Source organism: Pan troglodytes, chromosome 12 (assembly GCF_028858775.2).
Source record: "Pan troglodytes isolate AG18354 chromosome 12, NHGRI_mPanTro3-v2.0_pri, whole genome shotgun sequence".
NCBI lineage: Eukaryota > Metazoa > Chordata > Mammalia > Primates > Hominidae > Pan > Pan troglodytes.
Window position 1 is genome coordinate 17,576,220 of NC_072410.2, and position 22,137 is coordinate 17,598,356.

General features: G+C 47.2%; 2 protein-coding genes across 2 annotated transcripts in view; one reads left to right on the forward strand and one right to left on the reverse strand.

Moving 5' to 3' along the window:
• Positions 1-7,303, forward strand: part of TGFBRAP1 (transforming growth factor beta receptor associated protein 1) — a 78,935-nt gene extending 71,632 nt beyond the window's left edge. The window contains exon 12 of the mRNA XM_009443019.5: positions 6,296-7,303. Within this exon, the coding sequence (XP_009441294.2) occupies positions 6,296-6,364 (69 nt within the window). The 3' untranslated portion in view covers positions 6,365-7,303. The remainder of the gene's footprint in view (positions 1-6,295) is intronic.
• Positions 7,304-11,483: 4,180 nt separating this feature from the next.
• GPR45 (G protein-coupled receptor 45) overlaps positions 11,484-22,137 on the reverse strand; it is a 61,659-nt gene continuing 51,005 nt past the window's right edge. Inside the window, exon 3 of the mRNA XM_024354612.3 lies at positions 11,484-15,099. Within this exon, the coding sequence (XP_024210380.1) occupies positions 13,736-15,037 (1,302 nt within the window). The 5' untranslated portion in view covers positions 15,038-15,099 and the 3' untranslated portion in view covers positions 11,484-13,735. The remainder of the gene's footprint in view (positions 15,100-22,137) is intronic.

Here is a 22,137-nt window from a genome sequence, read left to right on the forward strand (position 1 = left end):
TCTCATCTGGAAACACCCTCACAGAGGCACCCAGAAAGAATGTTTAATCTGGGCATCCCGTGGCCCAGTCACATTGACACATGAAATTGACCATCACATTCATCCAGTGGGCCAGGAAGACGGAAGGATCTTTCTGTCTGGGAAGCATCTGGGGCTGCTGAGCTGGCCCCTCCTGGGGCAGAGCCTCAGCAGCAGTGACTTACTCCAAGTTTATGATCATGTTCATGCAACTGCAGAATTAGCAATAACCTGGTCATAGAGGGAGGCAGCTCAGGGACTGAGGGACTCATCAAGAACTGTGTTTCATGCAAAGGGGGCAGTTTTTCCATTTTCCATTCATTCATTCATTCATGTGTTCAATTATTCATTCATTCCACAAGTATATGTTGGGAGACTGCAGTGTGCCAGGCATTGTGCAAAGTTCTGTGGATAAAATGATGAAAAAACCAACAGGTCTTGGCAAAGACCTTGTGCTGATTTTGAAGCCATTTTCAAGGGCCCACCTTAGACCATTCAGGAGCTTTGCTTGTTGGTCTGTCTGGACCCAATGGGAGGGATTAGGGCAATAAGCAGATGACTTTTAGATGGTCTGATATAGGGTTATATTTTTTATGTTGATATGAATATATGAAATAGCAATTCTAATTTTATATAAAATGCATCCAAATAGTCTATGCACATAACACTTTTGTAACTAAATATACAATTTAAAACCCATGAAATGGAATATTATTCAGTGTGAAAAAGGAAGAAAATTCTGACACACACTACAATATGGATGAATCTTGAGGACATTATGCCAAGTGAAATAAGCAAGTCACAAAAGGACACATACTGTGTGATTCCACTTCTATGAGACACCTAGAATAGTCAGGTTCGTACAGATGGGAAGTAGAATGATGGGTGCCAGGGGCTGGGAAGGGAGAAAGGGGAAATTAGTGTTTAATGGGGACAGAGTTTCTGTTCTGATGGTGGTGATGATTGCATAACAATGTAAATGTATTTATGCCACAGAACTATACACTTAAAATCTGTCAGAAGGATAAACTTAATGTTATGTATATTTTACCACCATAAAAAAATACAGTATGAAAATGGCAAGAATACTAATGTTACCAGAAAGGGGTCCGGATCCAGACCCCAAGAGAGGGTTCTTGGATCTCGCACAAGAAATAATTCAGGGCGAGTCCATAGAATAAAGTGAAAGCAAGTTTATTAAGAAAGTAAAGGAATAAAAGAATGGTTACTCCATAGAGCAGCCCCAAGGGCTGCTGGCTGCCCATTTTTGTGGTTATTTCTTGATTACATGCTAAACAAGGGGTGGATTATTCATGCCTCCCGTTTTTAGACCATATAGGGTAACTTCCTGACGTTGCCATGGCATTTGTAAACTGTCATGGCACTGGCGGGGGTGTAGCAGTGAGGACCACCAGAGGTCACTCTCATCGCCATCTTGGTTTTCGTGAGATTTAGCTGCTTCTTTACTGCAAGCTGTTTTATCAGCAAGGTCTTTATGACCTGTATCTTGTGCCGACCTTCTATCTCATGCTGTGATTAGAATGTCTAACCGTCTGGGAATGCAGCCCAGTAGGTTTCAGCCTTATTTTACCCAGCTCTTATTCAAGATGGAGTGCTCTGGTTCAGACGCCTCTGACACTAACATACATGGAAAATGCACTTAAATATAGCCAGACCAGTAATATGATAACCTGTCTTTTGGGCGGGGCAGGCTTAAAATTGAGTTTTTGACTGTGTACTCATATAAAGGGAATACCTTCTTGTAAACTGACTAAAATCAAAGAAATGGAATCTCTTTAGACGTGTACATTGTTTTATCTTGTAAACAATCAGGGACAGTTACAACAGAGTGGGACAAATGCTAGAGTGGGCAGTGCGGGTAAGCCAGAAGCCCAGGAGGGGAGCCTTAAGTCGGGGAAAAGTGCCCCAGGCAGAAGGAGCAGCAGGACCAACCCTAGAAGTGAGCGAGGTGATGGCCCCTTGGAAATGAGAGAAAGGGGTCAGTTTGAGTAACCAGGACCCCAGGGAGTAACAGAGGAATGGTGAGAGATAAGGCTGGAGGGGAGGCTTTCTCCTGGTTCTAAGCAAAATAATACAAGTATTTGAGCTATGGAAAGAGCAACAATTCTACCACCCAAGAGAGCCACTGCCAACATTTCCTTCTGGTATTCTGCCTGTTCATCTTGAGCTTTGCATAGTCAAAGTTTTTTAAAACATAAGAAAGGGAGGGGGTGCAGAATGCAAATTGTTTTAGCCAATCAGCTCATCATAGAATACTTTGCTTTAAAATAGAGAGTATTAATAGAAAACGTGAGGTATGGTCAGGCCAACAGATCAGGAGATGACTGCTGCTGAACAGGTTGGTTGTTACCACAGCTCCCACGAGAAGGGGCACAGCATCCCACGCAGGGCCACATGGAGAGGCACCAGGTTGGTCAGGAGGCAGAGGGAGGGGTGGGGAATGTGGTCAGGAGCCTTCCCGTGGTTGTGGCTTCCATGGGAAGGAATGGGAGAGACAGGGTGAGCAGGCTTAGGATTGGCTGGTTTGATTTCAGTGGGCTTTGGGGTGCAGGCGCTTCCCTAATTGTTTGGTACCTGGCTCTGGGGTGATTGGCACAGGTGGATGGCGACCCCATGGGTGAGAGCTCCATAAAGGAGGTGGTTGGGGTGTAAGCCCTGGAATGGTTGTTTTGCATTTGAAAAGCATTCTTTGGTGGGGTGGCTCATATCTGTAATCTCACCACTTTGGGAGGCCAAGGGAGGAGGACCGCTTGAGGCCAGGAGTTCGAAACCAGCCTGGACAACATAGTGAGACCTCATCTTTACAAAAAATAAAACATTAGTCAGGCGTGGTGGCACATGCCTGTATTCCCAGCTACTCAGGAGGCTGAGGCAGGAGGATCACTTGAGCCCATGAGTTTGGGGCTGCAGTGAGCCATGATTGCCCCACTGCACTCCATTGCACTGTGGGCAACACAGTGAGACCCTGTCACTGAAAAAAAAAGAAAGAAAGGAAAGCATGCTTGTGGGCGAGCTGTTTACTGCCTCTAGGAATTGGCTGATGCTGGGAGGGGCAGTCTGTCCTCTAGGGTCAGCAAGGGCCCAGTTATCAAAGCATCAGTTATAGAAAATAAAAAATATGGTTATTATATCTTTTTGATTAGGCCACTGGGACAGCTGAAATTGTATTCTGCTTCTCAGGACAGAGAATAGAACATTAAAATTTTCATATACTTCTCACAACAAGGCAGAAAAGTTTGCCTCCGAGTATCTATCTTAGTCAGCTTGGTCTGCTGTAACAAAATACCACAGACTGCAGACTTAGGCAACAGAAACTTAGTTCTCACAGTTCTGGAGGCTGGAAGTCCAAGACCAAGATGCCGGCAGATTCAGTTCCCGGAGAGGGCTCTCTTCCTGGCTTCAGATGGCCCCTTTCATGCTGCGTCCTCACATGGCAGAGAGAGGAAGCTCAGGGGTCTCTACCTCTTTTCCTAATTCATCATGGGGGCCCCACCCTCATGACCTAATCACTTCCCAAAGGCCTCACCTCCTAAGGCCATCACATTGTGGGTGAGGATTTCAACATATGAATTTGGCAAGGGAGACGCAATTCATGCCATAGTAGTAGGAAGGGGCCAGAAACAGGACACGAGTCTGGAAACCCTTCCTAGGCCAGCCTGGCAGGCAGAAAGCATACTTACTTCTGCTTGTTCAAAGGGTTTCTTGAGTCTAGGTGACTCAAATGGGCCTGAAGTGGCCACGAGCAATTCTTCCAGCCCAAATTGGTTCCTGGGAGGTGCAAAATACTTTCAATAGTTGTTTCTCTTATACTCTCCTGTATATAATTAGCGAATATATATTAATTGGTCTTAGCTTCTGTAAAACTGCAAAGTTCTTGAATAATGCCTCCTAAGTCAAAAAGGCTGTGTTTGCTCTCCCCAGTACCTTCTTAACCTGATTCATAATCCAACCTGTGGCCCAAAGGAGCCTGGCACAGCCTGCCTGCGAGGGCCGGGCGGTGGCTGATGGGAAGTACTTCGTGACCTCCCCAAGACTTTCCCATGGTTCTGGGAATTCTCCAGCTCAGCTGGTGAGAGAATAACTTGACACTAACTTTCTGAAAAGCGATTTTATTATAGCACCAGAAACCACCATTTCCACTTTTAGAAGTTTATTTTAGGAAAATAATCAGCAGCTAGGCAGAAAAATTTATGTCAAGGATGCTCATTATAGCATTTGTTTAAATGGTAAAAAATAGAAAAAAAAAAAACCTTGAATATCCAAAATAGGAAGCCTTAAGTATCAGAGGCATATCACCACAATGGAGAACTCCTGGCCACCAGAAATCACTTCCAAAAATGGTACAAAAGCAAACAAAACCAAAACAAAGATAAAAACCGGGCCACAAAGTTGTGATGCTGTATGATCTGAATTTTGCAAAAGAAAAAGCATATTTTTATACATAATAATAAAACTGGTTTCAAAAACCCTCCAATAAACACACTGGTTGTTTGGTTTTTGTTTTGTTTTTACAAGGAGCACGTTACTTTTATAATTTTAAAGAATCAGGAGATAAAATTTTTTTAAACTAGGAGGCCAGGTTCATTGGCTAATGCCTGTAATCCCAGTGCTTTGGGAGGCTGAGGTGGGGGGATTGCTTGAGCCGAGGAGTTCCAGATGAGCCTGGGCAACATAGTGAGACCCTCTTTCTACAAAAAACGTTTTAAAATTTAGCCAGGCATGGTGGCACACGCCTGTAGTCCCAGCTACTCAGGAGGCTGAGCTGGGAGGATTACTTGAGCCCAGGAGTTTAAGGCTGCAGTAATCTATGATCACGCCACTGTACTCCAGCCTGGGAGGAAGAGTGAGACCCTGTTCTTTAAAAAAAACAAACAAGGCCGGGCGCGGTGACTCACACCTGTAATCCCAGTACTTTGAGAGGCCGAGGCAGGCGCATCACCTGAGGTCAGGAGTTTAAGCCCAACCTGGCCAACATGGTGAAACCCTGTCTCTACTAAAATACAAAAAATTAGCCAGGTGTCATGGCACATGCCTGTAATCCCACCTACTCGGGAGTCTGAGGCAGGAGAATCACTTGAACCCGGGAGGCGGAGGTTGCAGTGAGCCGAGATCGCACCACTGCACTCCAGCCAGGGCAACAGAGCTAGTCTCCATCTCAAAAAACAAACAAACAAAAAACTAAGGGGCATTTATTCATATATGTCATTCTTGTACACAATTTATAACTTAAGTTTTAAGATGTTAGTATCACCTTGGCCGGGCGTGGTGGCTCACGCCTGTAATCCCAGCTCTTTGGGAGGCTGAGGCGGGCAGATCACGAGGTCAGGAGATCGAGACCATCCTGGCTAACATGGTGAAACCCCGTCGCTACTAAAAATACAAAAAAAATTGTCCGGGTGTGGTGGTGGACCCCTGTAGTCCCAGCTACTTGGGAGGCTGAGGCAGGAGAATGGCGTGAAGCTGGGAGGTGGAGGTCGCAGTGAGCCGAGATCACGCCACTGCACTCCAGCCTGCGCGACAGAGAAAGACTCTGTCTCAAAAAAAAAAAAAAAAAAAAAGATGTTAATATCATCTCACATCACAGGAAGGGCTGGTATCTGCTTATTGCATGGTTTAAGGAGAAGGAAACCAGAGAAGAAGGTAGGGGAATGAAGAGGACATGCAGGCAAAAGGAGGCTCCCATGAAGTATAACAGAGATTTAGATATGAGTGGGAGAAAAAATCATGGATCATCATCCTGGGGAATGTGGGAAGCAGCCAGGGGCACCATCTGGGCTTGGCTGGAGGGAAACCGCATGGTGCCCACAGCCACCTGTGTGGGTCTGAAGGGAATGCATTCCGGCACTCCCCAGAACCCCCTGCAAGGGGGAAAGGACTTTCTAGTGGCCTAGACTGGCTGCTTCCCAAGAGCCCCTTCAGATTCCAGAGAGAATTCCAAGGCCTTGGGGAAAAAGAGCCTCCTGTTTCAGATAGTTTCAAAGCAAATTAAGCTTCCCATTGTTCCTTGTGCATTTTTAAAATCATTCAGTCTTTTTATCTTGTACAGTGAGCTTAGTGACTCTCTTGTTATGGTGTAATAAAGCATCTAAAGTCTTCATGAGACCACCGCAAAAATGCCAAAAGGAGGAAATACGGCAGCAGTATTTTAATGAGGGAGGAAATGAGAAATATATTCCTCCGAAGGACCATGAATAAGGAACAGCAGGACTTTCTTTTAAAAAATGCTTCCGAAAATGAACTTGGTTATTTTTCCTAGACAGGAATAGCTGGCAGAGGGACAGCAGATGCCAGAGGCAGCAGCAGAGAGAACGGAGATGGAACATAGAGACCCAGGGCAAGTAATTTGTTCTCATTAACTGGACCTTGGGGATCTTCAGGAGTTTACCTGAACACCCAGGAGGCTGAACTTGCATATCAGTGCCCTCGGATTGGTGGATGCAGAAGGTAAAGTTCTGGTCTCATCTAAGTGTTTCTCACACAGATAAGTTCTTTCCGTTCTTATCAGACTAACTAAGAGAAGTCTGTGCTGCAGCTCCTACTGGTTCCCTCTTTGACCATGGCAATCGCTGGCACCTCTCCTATTCCTAGAACACCTTGTTCCCTGCTCCTCCCAGATGAAGGGGCAAGAGAGCAGAAAGGACATTGGAACTCTCTGCTAAAGTAACCTTGGACACCAGCCCATAATAATGCACACACCTGTGCATGCACGCACACACATGCACACACCATACTTTTGCATGCAAACATCCTTCTATTCTTACAAAATCCAGATGCTGACCTCCCATTGAGGGTTCCCAAGCCCTCCGTCCCCTGGAATAGTTAAATTATGGTGCCCTGGCCTGAACCCCGCGCATACTCTGTGGTGCTCCCTCTGTGCCGTGGCCACCAGCCTCCACCTTTCAACAGCCAGAGCATTGAAACTACCTTCTTTCCTTTAATGTAATCAAATTCTTGGGCAGAGTTGATCGTAATCAGTGTTGACTGTTTGTTATTTTAAATAGTAATTTTTTTTTCTTATCCTGGCAAAGTTCATCTCCTTGTGGCTCCAGATTTTCAGTCTAGTTATTTTATGTCTTCCACCATTTGTGTCTGAAAGGTTAAATGTGGTGCCTTTTTTTCCTTACCGCATGCATAAATGCATGCATTTTCTGTATTTGGACGTAGAACTCTGTATGTTGGGGGCTGGGATAAAGAGAGAGGCAACCATCTTTGGCTGATGTGTTAGAGATATGCTTACTTTACAATAAACAAAGGCTCCTTTGTGAAATTCGTAGTTTGTATGTGTTCCTAGGATCTCCTGTTTTTTTCAAAATTGTGTAATGTTTTGGCAGACACTGCCAGGTGTCCACCAAATCCTTCCCGTCTTTTTTTTTTTTTTTTGATAGAGTTTCTCTCTGTTGCCCAGGCTGGAGTGCAATGGCGCCATCATGGCTCACTGCAGCCTTGACCTCCTAGGCTCAAGTGATCCTTCTGCCTCAGCCTCCTGAGTAGCTGGGACTGCAGGTGTGAACCACCACGTTTGGCTAATTTTTGTATTTTTTTGTAGAGACAGGGTCTGCACTATGTTGCTTAGGCTGATCTTTAACTGAACTCTTGGGCTTAAGCTATCCTCCTGCCTAGGACTCCCAAAGTGCTGTCCTTATAGATGTGAGCCACTGCACCCAGCTCCCATCTTCTTCCACAGTAGGTTGCAGCTGGGCAGACGACCTCCCGATGAGGGACTCCATTTCCCAGGCTCCTTTGCAGCTAGGTATGGCCAGCAGCCTCCACTCTTGGTGGTGGAAGACCAGGGTGGAGTGTGGGGTGTCTTATTGCACATGCTCCCCCTCCTCTTCCCCCTCCTCATGAGCCGGAACATGGAAGTGGCTGCAGCCCAGAGTGACCATAAAGATAAGGACAGTGCCCCGGGGACAGTGGGAAACTAGATGGAAGGCAACTGCATCCTAAACAAGCATACAGAGCAGAGCACCCGCCTGGCTGCCTGGGCTGTTAATCGGAGGGAAACAAAGTTTGTCTGTTTCAGGCCCTTAGTGTTGGCTGTCTTTGTGACAGTAGCCTTTTACCCAATCCGCCTCCACCCTCCTCTTGCCTCTCTGCATTCCCAGACAGGCTCCACAGTGCCCTGGGGACCTCAGAACAGCCCTGAGAGCAGTGATGTGCACCAGAGGCTGTGTTTTCTAGGCATGGGAATGGGTTGCATCATACATCCATCTCATCCCTCTGTGCATCCCTGTGAGGTCAGCTTACAACCTAGGGAGAGTTTTGAATGGAGTGAAGTGGTGCAGTTGAGGCCAGCAAGTAGAATTTTGCTCTTTAAAGCCAAACTCATGCTCCTGGCTTCTGTGGATGTGGTGTTAGTGTCAACTCAACCCTGAAATCCTAGACCACATGAGGATGAGGAACGAGTCTGTGATATTGTGATATAATATATTATATATTTGGTCTCTGCCCCTGGTTCCTGGCCTTAGTATCTACAGAGTGGTAAGAGTGTCTGTTGTAGTCTAATGAGATGACTGGTGGCTGGGGGCCCCTAGGTGGCTTCAGGAGGAGGGCTGATCACTACAAAGACTGTGGCAGGATTAGAGGGTTGGGACTTTCCCTCCACCCCCAAAATCTCATGAGAAGGAAGAGGGGAGAGGGGCTAAGGTTGAGTTGATCAACAATGGCCAGTGATGTAATCAGTCATGCCTATGGAATAAATCCTCCATAAAACCTGAAAAGGTCTAGGTTCAGATGGGCTTCTGAGTAGCTGAACGTGTGGAGGTCCCTGGTGGTGATCTGGGAGAGGGCATGGAAGCTCCACATCCCTTCCCACATGCCTTGCCCTGTATCCCTTGTAATAGCTTTGTAATTAATGTGGTTTGGCTTTGTCCCCACCCAAATCTCACCTTGAATTGTAATAATCCCCACGTGTCAAGGGTAGGGCCAGGTGGAGATAATTGAATCATGGGGATGGTTTCCCCCATACTATTCTCATGGTAGTGAATAAGTCTCATGAGATCTGATGGTTTTATAAAGTCGAGTTCCCCTGCACAAGCTCTTTGCCTGCCACCATGTAAGACGTGCCTTTACTCCTCATTTGCCTTTCGCTGTGATTGTGAGGCCTCCCTAGACATGTGGAACTGTGAGTCAATTAAACCTCATTCCTTTATAAATTACCCAGTCTTGGGTATGTCTTTATTAGCAGCATGAGAACAGAGTAATACAGTAATACATGGGTAAACATAAATAAAGTTCTTCCCTGAGTTCTATGAGCAACTTCAGCAAATTAATCAAACCTGAGAAAGGGGTTGTGAGAAACTCCCATTTATAGCCTGTGGGCCAGGAGCACAGGTGACCAACTACTTGTGGTTGGCATCTGAAATGGGGGTGGTAGTCTTGTGGGACCGAGCCCTCAACCTGTGGGATCTGACTCTAACTCCAGGTAGGTAGTGTCAGTATTGAATTGAATTACAGGACACCCAGCTGCTTTCCACTAGAGAGTTGCTTGCTTTTTTGTTGCTTTTTGTTTTTTTCCAGAGTGACCAAATAGCCATTTTCTCAAAGAACTTTCCACCCTTGCCCAAAAAGAACAAACCTTGGCTATCAGCAGGTTGACAGTGCAACTCTAATGCCTCTGTGTCTTCAGCATCTACCATGGACTCAGCCTTGGACTAGATCTTTTACATGTATGATTTTGTTTATTCCTCACCGTGGTCTTCTGGCTGGGAGTATTTCTGCCATTTCAGAGATGAGGCAGGTGGGGTACAGGAATGCCGTGTCACTTGCCCAGGAACCCACAGAGAGCGAGGTACCCTGGGGTTCAGACTGTCCTGTTTCAAGCACATTCTCCACATCCCCTGTGTTTCCATAAGAGCAGAAACTGAGCACTGGGCACTCCTGCAACTGTGAGGGTTCTGGGACCAAAGTTCCCAACTACATGAACAAGGGAGCTGAGCAGTGTTGAAAATACTTAACGCAGAAGGTATTTTTAGTCCAAAAAAAAAAAGCACTCACCATGACTTGTGTGCAGGGAAAATACACCCAGGGCTCAGAATGGCAAAGTAAGAATTGATCTAGGTATTTGCTGCTCATCTTGGTCATCAGAACATCCTAGGGAACCTTTGATTTTGTTTCACCCTGACCTTGGGGACTACAATTCAAGATGAAAAGGTGGCAGATTTGCAGGAGTAGTTACAAATAGGAGGACACTTCTGAGACTTCCTTGTGTCTCATTTTTAAGGCAAGAATCTCCCAAGGATCCCGTGTCTGCCTCCAGGGTTATTATCATGGTCAGCCAGTTTCCAGCTCTTGCATAAGGCCCTACAAAGACAATTTAGCTGTGAAGCTGCCCAGACTTCACACAGAGTCCAGGGTTTGGGTGAACCATAGGACTAGAGAGAAGATGCAAAATAATAATAATAATAATAAATCAATGGGTTGGGCACGGTGGCTCACGCCTGTAATCCCAGCACTTTGGGAGGCCGAGGCAGGCAAATCACCTGAGGTCAGGAGGTCAATATGGTGAAACCCCATCTCTACTAAAAATACAAAAATTAGCCAGATTTGGTGGCACACCCCTGTAATCCCAGCTACTCAGGAGGCTGAAGCAGAAGAATCGCTTGAACCCAGGAGGCGGAGGTTGCAATGAGCCAAGATCACATCACTACACTCCAGCCTGGGTGACAGAGTGAGACTGCATCTCAAAAAAATAAAACAATCAAGCAGTGCTTATCCTGCGAGTCTCAGGGAAGGAGACCAGAACCAGATATCTTGGTATCTTAGGAAATCAATGTTCGTTAAAGGTTCAAGTAAGGCCAGATAGGATTATGAAAGTGGCACACTGCAAGTCAGAGAAGACTAACTGGCTGGAGTGATTTAGCAGCACCATAATAAAAACCAAAACAAAACACCTGGGCACCCAGCTGTGACCCATGTTATTGCAACAGTCTCCCAGTTGTCATCTTATCTTTAGTCTTTCCAGCTTTGCTAGTAACTTTCACGCTCTAGACTTCCTGAAGTCTTTTGTCTTATTCAGGCATTGCTATGGCCTGAATATTCGTGTCTCCAAAGCTCATGTGTTGGAAACTAATACTCAATGTGATAGTATTAAGAGATGGGGCCTTTGGGAGGTGAATGAGATTGGTGCCCCTGAAAAGAGGCTTGAGGGAGTGCCCCTTCCCTTTCTGCCATGCGAGGACACAGCAACAAGGCGTCACCTAAGAAGCAGAGCAGGAACCCTCACCAGACACTGAATCTACCTAAACCTTTATCCTGGACTTCCCAGCATCCAGAACTGGAAGAAATAAGTTTCTGTTGTGTATAAATTACCCAATATAACACATTTTGTTACAGCAGTCTGAACAAACTGATATAGGAGTATTGGGTATTGGATCCTGGGCTTAATATGTATGGTCTTGGTGCAAATTTTGGCAAGAACTTAGGCTTATACACCGAAAGAGCAATAATACTTTATTTAAAATATATACAAAATTATTACTTTGAAACATATATATTACTGTCCAACATACATCATATAACACTGATTGATGTAAATTTTGGTACCTTCATTTATTCAGTTGTGATTTCCCTTTTGTTCAAGGCTCCTGAAGAAAATTATCTGAAATGCCCACCAGAGGGGAGGTGCCCACGGGCTTGGTCCCCTTGGTGACTTGGCTGTGCTATTGGGCACTGCTGGGGCCCTAGAGCCCTGCTCCATGGAGCTGAAGGCAAATCCCCACCTTGCTGGGGGACCTGGGGACACAGAATTGATGGAACCCACCTCCGTCGGTCACACATCAATTGCTCATCTTCTCCCTCTCTCTCCATCTGGGTATAAACAGGGAGGGAGGTGAGGGGGAACAAGTGTCAGTTATCTTCTTAACCCTCCTCTGGGCTGAAGAGGAGGGTTAAGGGAAATTATGTTTTCCCTTTCACCACCCCCTCTTTCTTCTCTGCCCATGTTACCACTACTGTGGGAAGAAAGTATGAGAAGGAGGAGCTGGCTCTTAATGCAGTTCAGAAAGAAATGGGAAGTGAAGCAAAAATGGGGCTTCTGTGCTCTTAGGCTGAATTTGAGTTACCATGATCCTGAGATAAATCAGACAACTGCTTTTGGGCATGGCCTATGATGCCTCATTCATCACTGTCTCCCCCACAGTGCCTTACACCTAGTAGGCACTTAATGCATGCTCTTTGCATGGATGAATAAATGAATGCAGGGGATCTGATGACTACAGACAGAAAACACACATTTCAGAATCAGAGTGTTTGAGAGATGAGAGGGGACATTGGAAATCATCTAGATCTGCTTCCTCATTTGGCATATGGGGAAACTGAGGCCCACAGAAATGAGGAGAAACGAACAAGGTCACATGACTAGTTCCTGATGGAGTCAGACCTGGAATCAGATTTTCTAAATCTCTCCTTAAATTTCCCACCCTCTTCAGATCTGGAACAATAAAGAGAGCTCAGTGGGCTCAGTGCTATGCCCTGGACTCAGGACCCTCATATGCCAGCGTGGGGACCCCTGGTGGTGGCCGAATAGGGCACAAGCAGAGAAGCCCCCTTTGGGCAACTTCACTTCTGGGATCTGGTCCCAGTAGGTAAACAGGATGGCAGCAGTGGATCTGAATGAGGTAGGAGGAACACAGAGACCAGTGAGGACCCCGAGAATTGGGCTCGTTGGTGCGGCGCCTGCAGCGGGTCCAGTGCTGAAGTGGATTTGGTGGGTTGAAGGGCTCTGGAGCTCCAGGGTGTCCAAAGGAAATGTGTAAACTAAGCCCAGCCTGCTCACTGCTGACACTGAAAGCAGGTCACTACAGATGCTTGCTCAGCGGGTGAGCTATAGCACACTGGAAATGGATGGGAGGAAAACGAAGGGAGGCAGGGAGAGGGGTGGAGGAAACAGGGAAGGGCCAAGGGGCTCTCCAGCAGACAGGGAGGCCTAGCGGCCTCAGGGTGCAGGGACGGGGTGGGCCCAGCAGGTGGGGGGCGCTGGGGACATGCAGGAGTTCCCGGATGTGCTTCTCACTTCAGCTGGGCTGCCCAGGACCTTCTCCGGGCTTCAAGCCTCTGAGGCCTCCCATGCGTCATTCCAGGGAGCTCAAAGCACAGAGGCTCACTCTGCTTCCCCGTGTGATTTTGGTTTCTTTCTAGAAAAGATACTTAGGCATGGGAAGAAATGCACATCTGATCAACATAAAGAACCTCATGTGAGTCCCCACACACCACAAACATCAATAGCTGAAGAACCCTGGTGACAAACAAAATGAATGAACACCCGGGAGCTCACACCTACTGGGGTTTCTCAGGGTTTCTCTTGAGCAGGTGCAGAGAGGGCTCGCAGGGCAGGTTGAAGCTCTTGTGACTGACCAGTCCTCCTGCCCCACACTCAACCAGCTTTATTCACTGTTGCCCTCCTCCTCCCTTTCTGCCCAACTTCTGCACTCCCCAGCCCACTCCATTTTTGCCTTAATGACTTTGCAGTTCCCATCAGCCCCATATTTGGCTCTTCTGCAAAGAGAAACAAAAATAATTCATCGTGCCAAAATTTGAAATTTGGGAGCTGCAGCTCATCTGATTACAAATGAGTACCTTTGTGCTTAAATTGCCACCGCAAAGTGCAGACTGTGACCAACATGCCAGGGAACAGAGCAGGACAGATCCACCCTGGGACTGGGGCTCAGCTGCCCCTTCTCTGTGGCCCCCTGACCCCCTAAACCGCAGACTGGTTTTCATTGCACACGTAGACTGTGCTTGGCTGGATTCTCCTTCGGATCCGCTCAGGCACTTTGGGGAGGATTTGGAAGGTCTGGGGCAGTAACTCTATGCAGGCCTCGCGGAATTTTTTGATTCTCCAGCAGTAGACGATGGGGTTAAAGACGGACTTGAGGTAACTGAGCCACAGGACGCAGGTGCTGGTGGCGTAGAAGGAGGAACCGCAGTAAAAGCGCTGGCTAAACACAGACAGGAGGCTGTAGACGGAGTGGGGCAGCCAGCAGAGGGAGAAGCCCACGAAGAGGATCAGGATGGTGGTGAAGGCCTTGGTCTTGAAGCTCAAGTCCACGCTGACCTGTTGCTGCCGCTGCAGGCGCCGCAGGCCCGCCCTGGTGAGCTGCCGCAGGTCCAGGCTGTCCGACTGGTTGTGCACGCGCACGGCGTTCTTGCGGACCGTGTTGAGGATGCACATGTAGGCGCACAGCATGACGCCAAAGGGCGCGAAGAACACGGCCACCACCAAGGTGACCACGTAGGCGCGGTCAGCGGGGAGCTCCGTGTAGCCCAGCACGCACTGTGGGGCCCGCGCTGGCACCTCCACCAACGTCCAGCCCGTGAGCGAGGGCCCCGCGATGCAGAAGGACAGCACCCAGGAGACCGCGATGATCACCTTGGCCCTGCGCGGGTTCAGCTTGTCCTGGCGCTGGACGATGATGAGGAAGCGGTCCACGCTGATGATGAGCAGGATGGCCACGCCCTCCAGGACAAAAAACCAGTAGAGCGTGGCTGAGAGGCGGCAGAAGTGGTCCCCAAAGTGCCAGCGCACGGTGATGAGGGTGACGGCGGTGAAGGGCATGCAGCAGAGGGACAGCATGATGTCGGAGAAGGCCAGGGTGGCCAGCAGCAGGTTGATGGCCGAGCGCATAGCCGGCCTCTGGTACACGATGATGCAGACCACAGTGTTGCCCAGGAACCCCACCACGGTCATCAGCAGCATCACTATGGCCAAGGAGATCCTGAGGGGTGCGGGCAACTGGGTGGACCCGGAGTCTGAGGCATTGCTGGTGTTCAGCAGCAGGTATGGGTAAGCCTCAAGGGACGTGCTGTTGCAGGCCATCGTGGAGAGACCCTTGGAGCTAGGACAGAAATGGCCGGGAGGGCTCCCCTCAGCGCTTCGGTGGCTGCCATTCTTTGTCTGCTGGCTGCATCTTCCTGGATGTCTGTGGACCTCTGGGGCACTGGAATGGTCTTGGGGAGAAATGTCCGTCTTTGTGAGCACTAGCTGGGATTTGCGATTCATGGATCACATCCTAAGCATCTCTGCGGAGAGCGACTGTGTGCACAGCTTGGTGCTTGGACCCTCTGTAGTGGACAGCAAGAAAAAGTACAAAAGAGAAGGGAGTTAGAGTTTCCAAACGCGTTGAAGAAAGCACGCGTTTAAGCTTTACAGGTGTTTCTAAACAAGTTTATTTACCACTTGGGACAAAGCTTGGTATTCACAAATACTGTCTGAGTCTTGTCAAGCAGCCCAGAAAAACCTAATCAGCTCTCTTCTGAGGAAACTGAGGAAGTAACCTTTGTAGTTAGTGTTTATGTAATAACTTGAGTTTTCAGCAACCTGTCGGAATGAAGCCTTGGTCTAGCCAACTAACGTTAGAATCCTGCTCCACAAGAGAAAGGTTTTGCTTGTTTCATTCTCTGCTATCTCCCAGTACTGACAACAGTGGCTGGCATGCAGTAAGTGTCCTTGTTGAGGACACTTGGATGCTTGTTGAGTAGATGAATAAGTGATAGTTGATGCTGCTGCTACAATATTTGTTTAGCTTTAAAAAAACCCACTTCATCGAGGAATGACTGACATGTCAAAAGCTGTACAAATTTACATCTCAATATACCAGAAACCCATCACCACCAAGGCCAAAAACATATCCCACTCCCCCTGCCAAAGCTCCCTCCTGCCACTTTTCTGGTATTATCATTTTGTTTTGGTGGTAAGAACACTTCACCTAAGATCTCCCCTCTTAGCAAATTTTAAGTATACATTTTTAAGTTTTAATTTTTTAAAAGAAATTGTAAGTCTGTTTGTTTAACTTTATTTCATAAGTGTAAATTCACATGGATAAGTGTAAATTCACATGGAGTTATAATAATAAATACTATGGTGAAATTCTGTGTGCCCTTCACCCAGTTTTCCCTAATGGTAACATCTTGGATAACTGTGGGGCTGCTATACTATTACTTCTGGAAGCACAGACTGGGAGGAGGGAACTTTCCCCAAAGGTAAGGCCTTTTAAAATACAATGTTAGCTGGGTACAGTGGCTCATGCCTATAATCCCAGCACTTTGAGAGGCAGAGACAGGAGGATTGCTTGAGGCCAGGAGTTCAAGACCTGCCTGGGCAACATAGAGAGATCCCATCTCTACACACAAAAAAATGAGCCAGACTTGCATCTATAGTCCCTGCTACTCAGGAGGCCGAGGCAGGAGGATTGCTCAAGCACAGAAGTTTGAGGCTGTCATGAGCTAAGAAGGTGTCACTGTACTCCAGCCTGGGTAACAGAGTGAGACCCTGTCTCTTAAAAAAAAAAAAGTAAATGAAATGAGCTTTTATTCCTTATATTCTTGATAAACTTGCTTTCACTTTCAAAAAGATAAATGTAATTTTAATTTTGTCTCACTGATGTGGCAAGAGTGTGTTCAGTAGCTCAGGTCTGAAGTCACATCGCCTGGGCTGGGGGAAATCCAGCCTGCGCCATTTATCCACCCTGGACATCTGGCTGTTGGATGCACCTCTTCTTGTAAGAAATTTCTCTTTTCTAAATTCCTTGTGGTCATTGTTACAGATAACTCACACTGAGAGGAATGTGGGCAATGTAAGAAGCCAGGAGGCCTCAGAGCAGGCTTAGAGGACCTGGGAGTGGCAGTGTCTTGGTGATGCTATACTTCAGTTTAGACCCAACCAATCCTTGGTCTTCCTTCCCAAACACACCCAGAATGGGTTCATCTCTCAGTGGTGGGCACCGGTATCCAAACTTTTTCTGAGCTATAAAAATCAGAAACCTGGTGTGTTAATTTATAAGTGGGAATTATCTCTCATTCAGACCAAAATTATGACCCTTCTTCATCTCAATTTTCTGATCTGTGAAATGGAGGTAATTACATATTTACCTCCAGAGTTGGTAAATATAATGTGCAATGTCTGGTAAAAGAAGGGCATTAATAAATTAACTCCATCTCCCTCACTGTTTCAAGTTTAGGGGTTTCTGTCTCTTGGATTAAACTGCAAATTTCTTCATGGCAGGAACCATGACCTGCATGTAGGAAGCCCTAATGGATTAAGCTCCTCTTGGAGCACAGAATAAAGGACCACTGAGAAAAAACACAGTATCGTGCATCCATGTGCCTGTCAATCTTAGCCGATAGTGAATCCTTCATCTGCACTCTTCTCTGTGCTATAAACTTAGACTTTCCCCACAATGATAGTTACAGAGAGTGATTTCATGCTTAATTAAAGGAACAAATAGTGCAAGGTATTTTTTTAAATGTATATGTCTTGTGGTTGAATCTGATTAAAATTCTTTTGGCTTCTGGACAACAACCTGTCTTAGGTATTTTAATCTAGCATTTTGGTCACAGTCCTCTTGTTAATATCTGAATCAACAGTGCTTTTATTACAAGGGACTAGGGCACTAAGATCTAAGTAAAAGGTAACAAGTGAACAAGAAATATTCTGCTGGTGTTCTTGGAGTAACAGCACTCACCGTCTCCAGCGATTTTCACGATGAGAAATGGGTGCCACAATATGAATTTAAAGCTGCGAAAGAAGCGAGCTGGGAACTGAACCGTTTCAAGGTATTTGTTTTAGTTCCTTTCCAAATGATCTCACCCTGGAACTGGGAGGCTGTGCAAGTGTCAGGAGGTAAATCTTCATCTCTGACTGAAGTGTGATTAATCAACTAAGGAAAGTGTGACCAGGCTGTGTGCTGCTGTGTGCCATGGTGTGGCTAGCTGTGCACTGGCAGAGGCTTCAGTGAGCTGTGTCCACGCAAAAGATAGAAGGCGCTTTCAGCAAAGCGGACATGAGGCCACCCATGCATTGTATTTACTGCAAGGTTTTCTAAAGCCTTCCCTCAGCACCCTCACGCCTGGCAAGAAGGCAGGGAAATTATGAAAGGGAAGCTCAGATACAGTCACGACAAGCTCCAGTTCAGCAAAGTAGTGACCAGTGGAGCGGTGACTGGAAGCTGAGACTCCAAGGGAAAGATGGTTCTGTGGTAAGGACGGTGGCTTGGGGAGGATGACTTCACGTCTGTGACACTGACAAGCATAGGGAAAAGAAAAACCATCCTCCCACCTCCAAAGCTACACCAGTTGAGGTACAGACAAATTTCAAACAAAATCCCACTCTGTTCTCCTTTCCCGGTAGATAAAGAAGGGGCTTCTAAAAACTGACCTTCAGCGGGGCGCGGTGGCTCACGCCTGTAATCCCAACATGTTGGGAGGCCGAGGCGGGCGGATCATGAGGTCAGGAGATCGAGACCATCCTGGCTAACACGGTGAAACCCCGCCTCTACTAAAAATACAAAAAATTAGCCAGCCCTGGTGGCCGGCGCCTGTAGTCCCAGGTACTCGGGAGGCTGAGGCAGGAGAATGGCGTGAACCTGGGAGGCGGAGCTTGCAGTGAGCCGAGATTGCGCCACTGCACTCCAGCCTGGGCGACGGAGCGAGACTCCGTCTCAAAAACAAACAAACAAACAAACAAACAAACAAACAAAAAAACAAATCAACTTAGTGAGGATGAGGGAAAGAACCTTTGTCTCTGCTCTCCAAATAGGACAACTCTATGTGCCACCACCAGGGGGCGCGCTGGGGCAGCCTCGGGAGGCTGGGACGTATCAGTGTCTGGCCTGCCAAAGCCTTTCTTCCTCCCTCCCTCCCTGCCTCCCTTCCTTCCTTCCTTCCTTCTCTCTTTTTTCCTTCCTTCCTTCTCTCTTTTTTCCTTCCTTCTTTTTCTCTCTCATTTCTTTCTTTTATCTTTCTTTGTTCTCTTCCCCTTTTTCTTTTGCCAACTTTAAAACTCTTTTTAGTATGTTAAATTTCAAACATGCAAAAATAGATAACATAGTATAGCAAAGCACCACTTGGCTACGCTTTTGAGCTGTGTTCCCTCCGTTTCCTTCCATTTAAGCTGGCACTTCCTGGTCCCCATACACCTCCCGTCCAGGCTTTTGTTTCCAGTACAGTAGGGAGATCCTGCCAGGTTTTCTTGGGGAGAGGAGGCCAGGCTGTGAGTGGCCTCGTAAGACAGACATGAGAGGGGAAAATGCGGCCCAGGAGAGCTTTGAGGGACTGGGGGACACAGCGGAGGTCCCTGCAGCGGCGCCAGGGCAGCTCTCCAGGACTCCACCGTCCTCCTAAGGCCTGGTCAAGCGGGGATTCGAGTGGCCTTCTGCTCGCAAACTTGGCGTTTCAGGTAGCAACTCTCATCTTCGGCTGGGAATATGTTTGGCTTTAAGTGGTCAGGAAGGAGAAGGTAAGAAATGCCTGTCTCCCTTTCCCATCCTCAAGATCAGGCGTGAAGACGATCCGCCGGACCCTGATTGAAGCGGGGAGGGATAATGCCTTGCGAGGGGACAAAGGCGGGCAGAACCAGAGAGACCTGCGGAGGCACAGTCGGGGCAGCCGCGTGGCAGGGAGCCGAGCAGCAGCGGCGATTGCCACGTGGAGGAGGTAGACTTCCTGGCAACCGGTCCGTGAGCCCCGCGCGACCTTCGGCAAGAGCGCACGCCTCTCCTTCCTCCCAGCGCTGAAACTGAATGGTCGAAAGGCACTGCGTGGCGACGGCGGAATGGATTATTGTGTCTGAGGTCCCGACCCGTCCAGAAAGCCTGCAGCATCACTGTTAGGTGTTCAGGAAAATAACGGAATCTTCCCCACCTTCAAATCCCACATGCTATCGTATCCTCCCCAGCAACTCCACTTGCCCCCTGTGACACTGCCCCTGTCCCTCCAGCAAAAGCTGCCCTGAGCTCGTCCTTGTTCCCACGTGGCTTCGTCTGTCGGAGCATCCATTCCTATTGGCCCCTTCCCCAGCTCTGCGTCGAAAGGTGTTGCGTGCATCCCGGTGCCTCTGCACCTGGACCCTGTGGGATCGAGGCTGCGCCCAGCTGCGTTCCGGGGGTAAGGCTGCCAACCCCTGATCCGCGAAGGAAACGCTCATATGCGCAGTGGGAGTAGGCGCAGTTCTTTTGGAACTGTTTTTCACAAACATTAAGAAAAAAGTCAGGTACACACTACACACAGGTACATCTACATTTTAATTATCAGATTTTGAATTATATATATATATGCATTTACATATATATGTACATCTGATAGAATTTGCTTTCTCTCTGCTGGTTCTATTTCAGCCAAATGGTGGGAAATTTGTTGGGCTCTTTCTCCATAGTCTTTAATATTGCTGCAGGTAAAACCAATTGGTTTTGTGATATTGGATTTTTAATCCCTGCTCCAGAAGAACATATTGGTTCAAAAATGCCAAATCTAAGAAATGAAGTCAATTTTGGCAGATGGGGAAGCTAGGAACAGCCCTTTGCTGTGGGAACAGCTTGACTCTGTCATTACCTGCAACCTTGTCACCTGTCTTTTTGATACAAACTCTCAAACAGATGGTATATTTCAATTTCAATAACTTTATTGGCGGTGAAAAAATATGCAAGAGCTGCCAAAAGTAATACATCAAGTAGCTGTGTTTAGAAACAGGTGTCGTGCCACGTGTCTTAACTTCAAAGAAAAGTGAGCTGAAAGGAACCAGATTTTTTATTCCTCGACTTGAACAAGATTCTTGGGGAGAAATTTTCAAATAGAACACAACTGGGAAGTCTTTTAATGAGGCAAATCTTCATTGCCTATTCTTCTTAGTAATGGCTAACATTTCTCGCGTTCTGATAGCATGCCAGGCTAAGCCCCTTACGTAGCTCAGTGGTCATGAAGCTCGGCCCCTGCGTCTTCGGCATCCGCATCGCCTAGGAACTTGAGAAAGGAAAATTCTCAGGGCCACTCCAGACCTGCTGAATTAGAAAGCCTGGGACGCCAGGGGGCGCAAACTGCATTTTGATAAGTCATCCAGGGTAAACGTTCTCAGTTGTAGGAACTACTGACATGGTTTCTCTCAATTAACCCTCACATTGACTCCTCTTTACAGATGAAGAACTGGATGCACAGTTATTTACCTAAAAAGTATAGTAGTAGGGTCCTGCATTAGAATCAGACGGTCTGACTCCAGGGCCCATGCCTTAACCCCTAGGCTATGCAAAGAGAGGCCACTCGGATAATGATGTAACTAGCAGTTCCTATCAGACTTTTATATCAGAAATGAGTCAGCATTGGGAGCCACAGGAAGGATGTCTTTCAGCAGGAAAGGTAGGATGTGAAGGCCGTGGGTGCAGGGTGTGTGTGTGGGACTGTCACAGGGCTACGGGTGTCTTGGCAGGCACTCAGGACACAGGATGCCCTTGGGCCTGTAGGACCGTGTGTGCATCTGATGCGGGAGCTTTTGCAGATGCTTCTCAAGCAAATGTGGATGAGACCTATTTGTCTCCTCAAATTTAAAATCTGCTGGCTGTCAAGAATGTAGGATTTAACGCCAGACCCATGGGAGATGCAGGGTGGCTGTGAGGATTCAGACACTGTCTCATCTCTTTGTTCAATCCTTGGTGCTTCCCCACCCTTCTAAAGTCAAGACTCATATAGAAAATGTTATTTGTAGGGCACACTAGAGTGACCGACCGCAGGCCTGCGCTGCTGCTGGCAGGGCTAAGAGGTTACTGCCTCAGACACCCCAGCAACCCATTCATAGCTCCAGAGCCTTGCATACCAGCTGGTGGCTGGGAGACTCTAATCTTAGAGTCCAGCTTGAAGATTTCAGGCCTCTACATATCCCCAATCTAATGATGACTGAAATGTTGCTCTGACCAAAGAAACAGTAATAGGTAGTATTAGAATAAGACTTTAAATATACAAAGTGCATCTAAAATGTGCTTTTACTTCTTTCTCACAGCCACTGGGATGATACGTGACTATTCCCATTTACAGATGAGGAAACTCAATCAATGCAATGAGATGATTTGCTTAAGCAGATACAAATGGAAGAATGGAAAATCGAGTCATATCTTCTCTTTTACTCTTTGACTCTTCCCTCCTTCCCTCTGTCCTGGGTAAGCCCCATGTTAGTGGTACCCATTCAGTGTACGTGAGGGTTTCATAGTGTGGACAAATTTATTTCTACAGATTCAGATAGATTATGACTCAGACTGACTGCCTATGCTTGCTCTGGTTATGAGAAAGAACAATTGATTGATTATTTAAGAACTTCTGAAAAGTCCAAAATAACCCACAGGA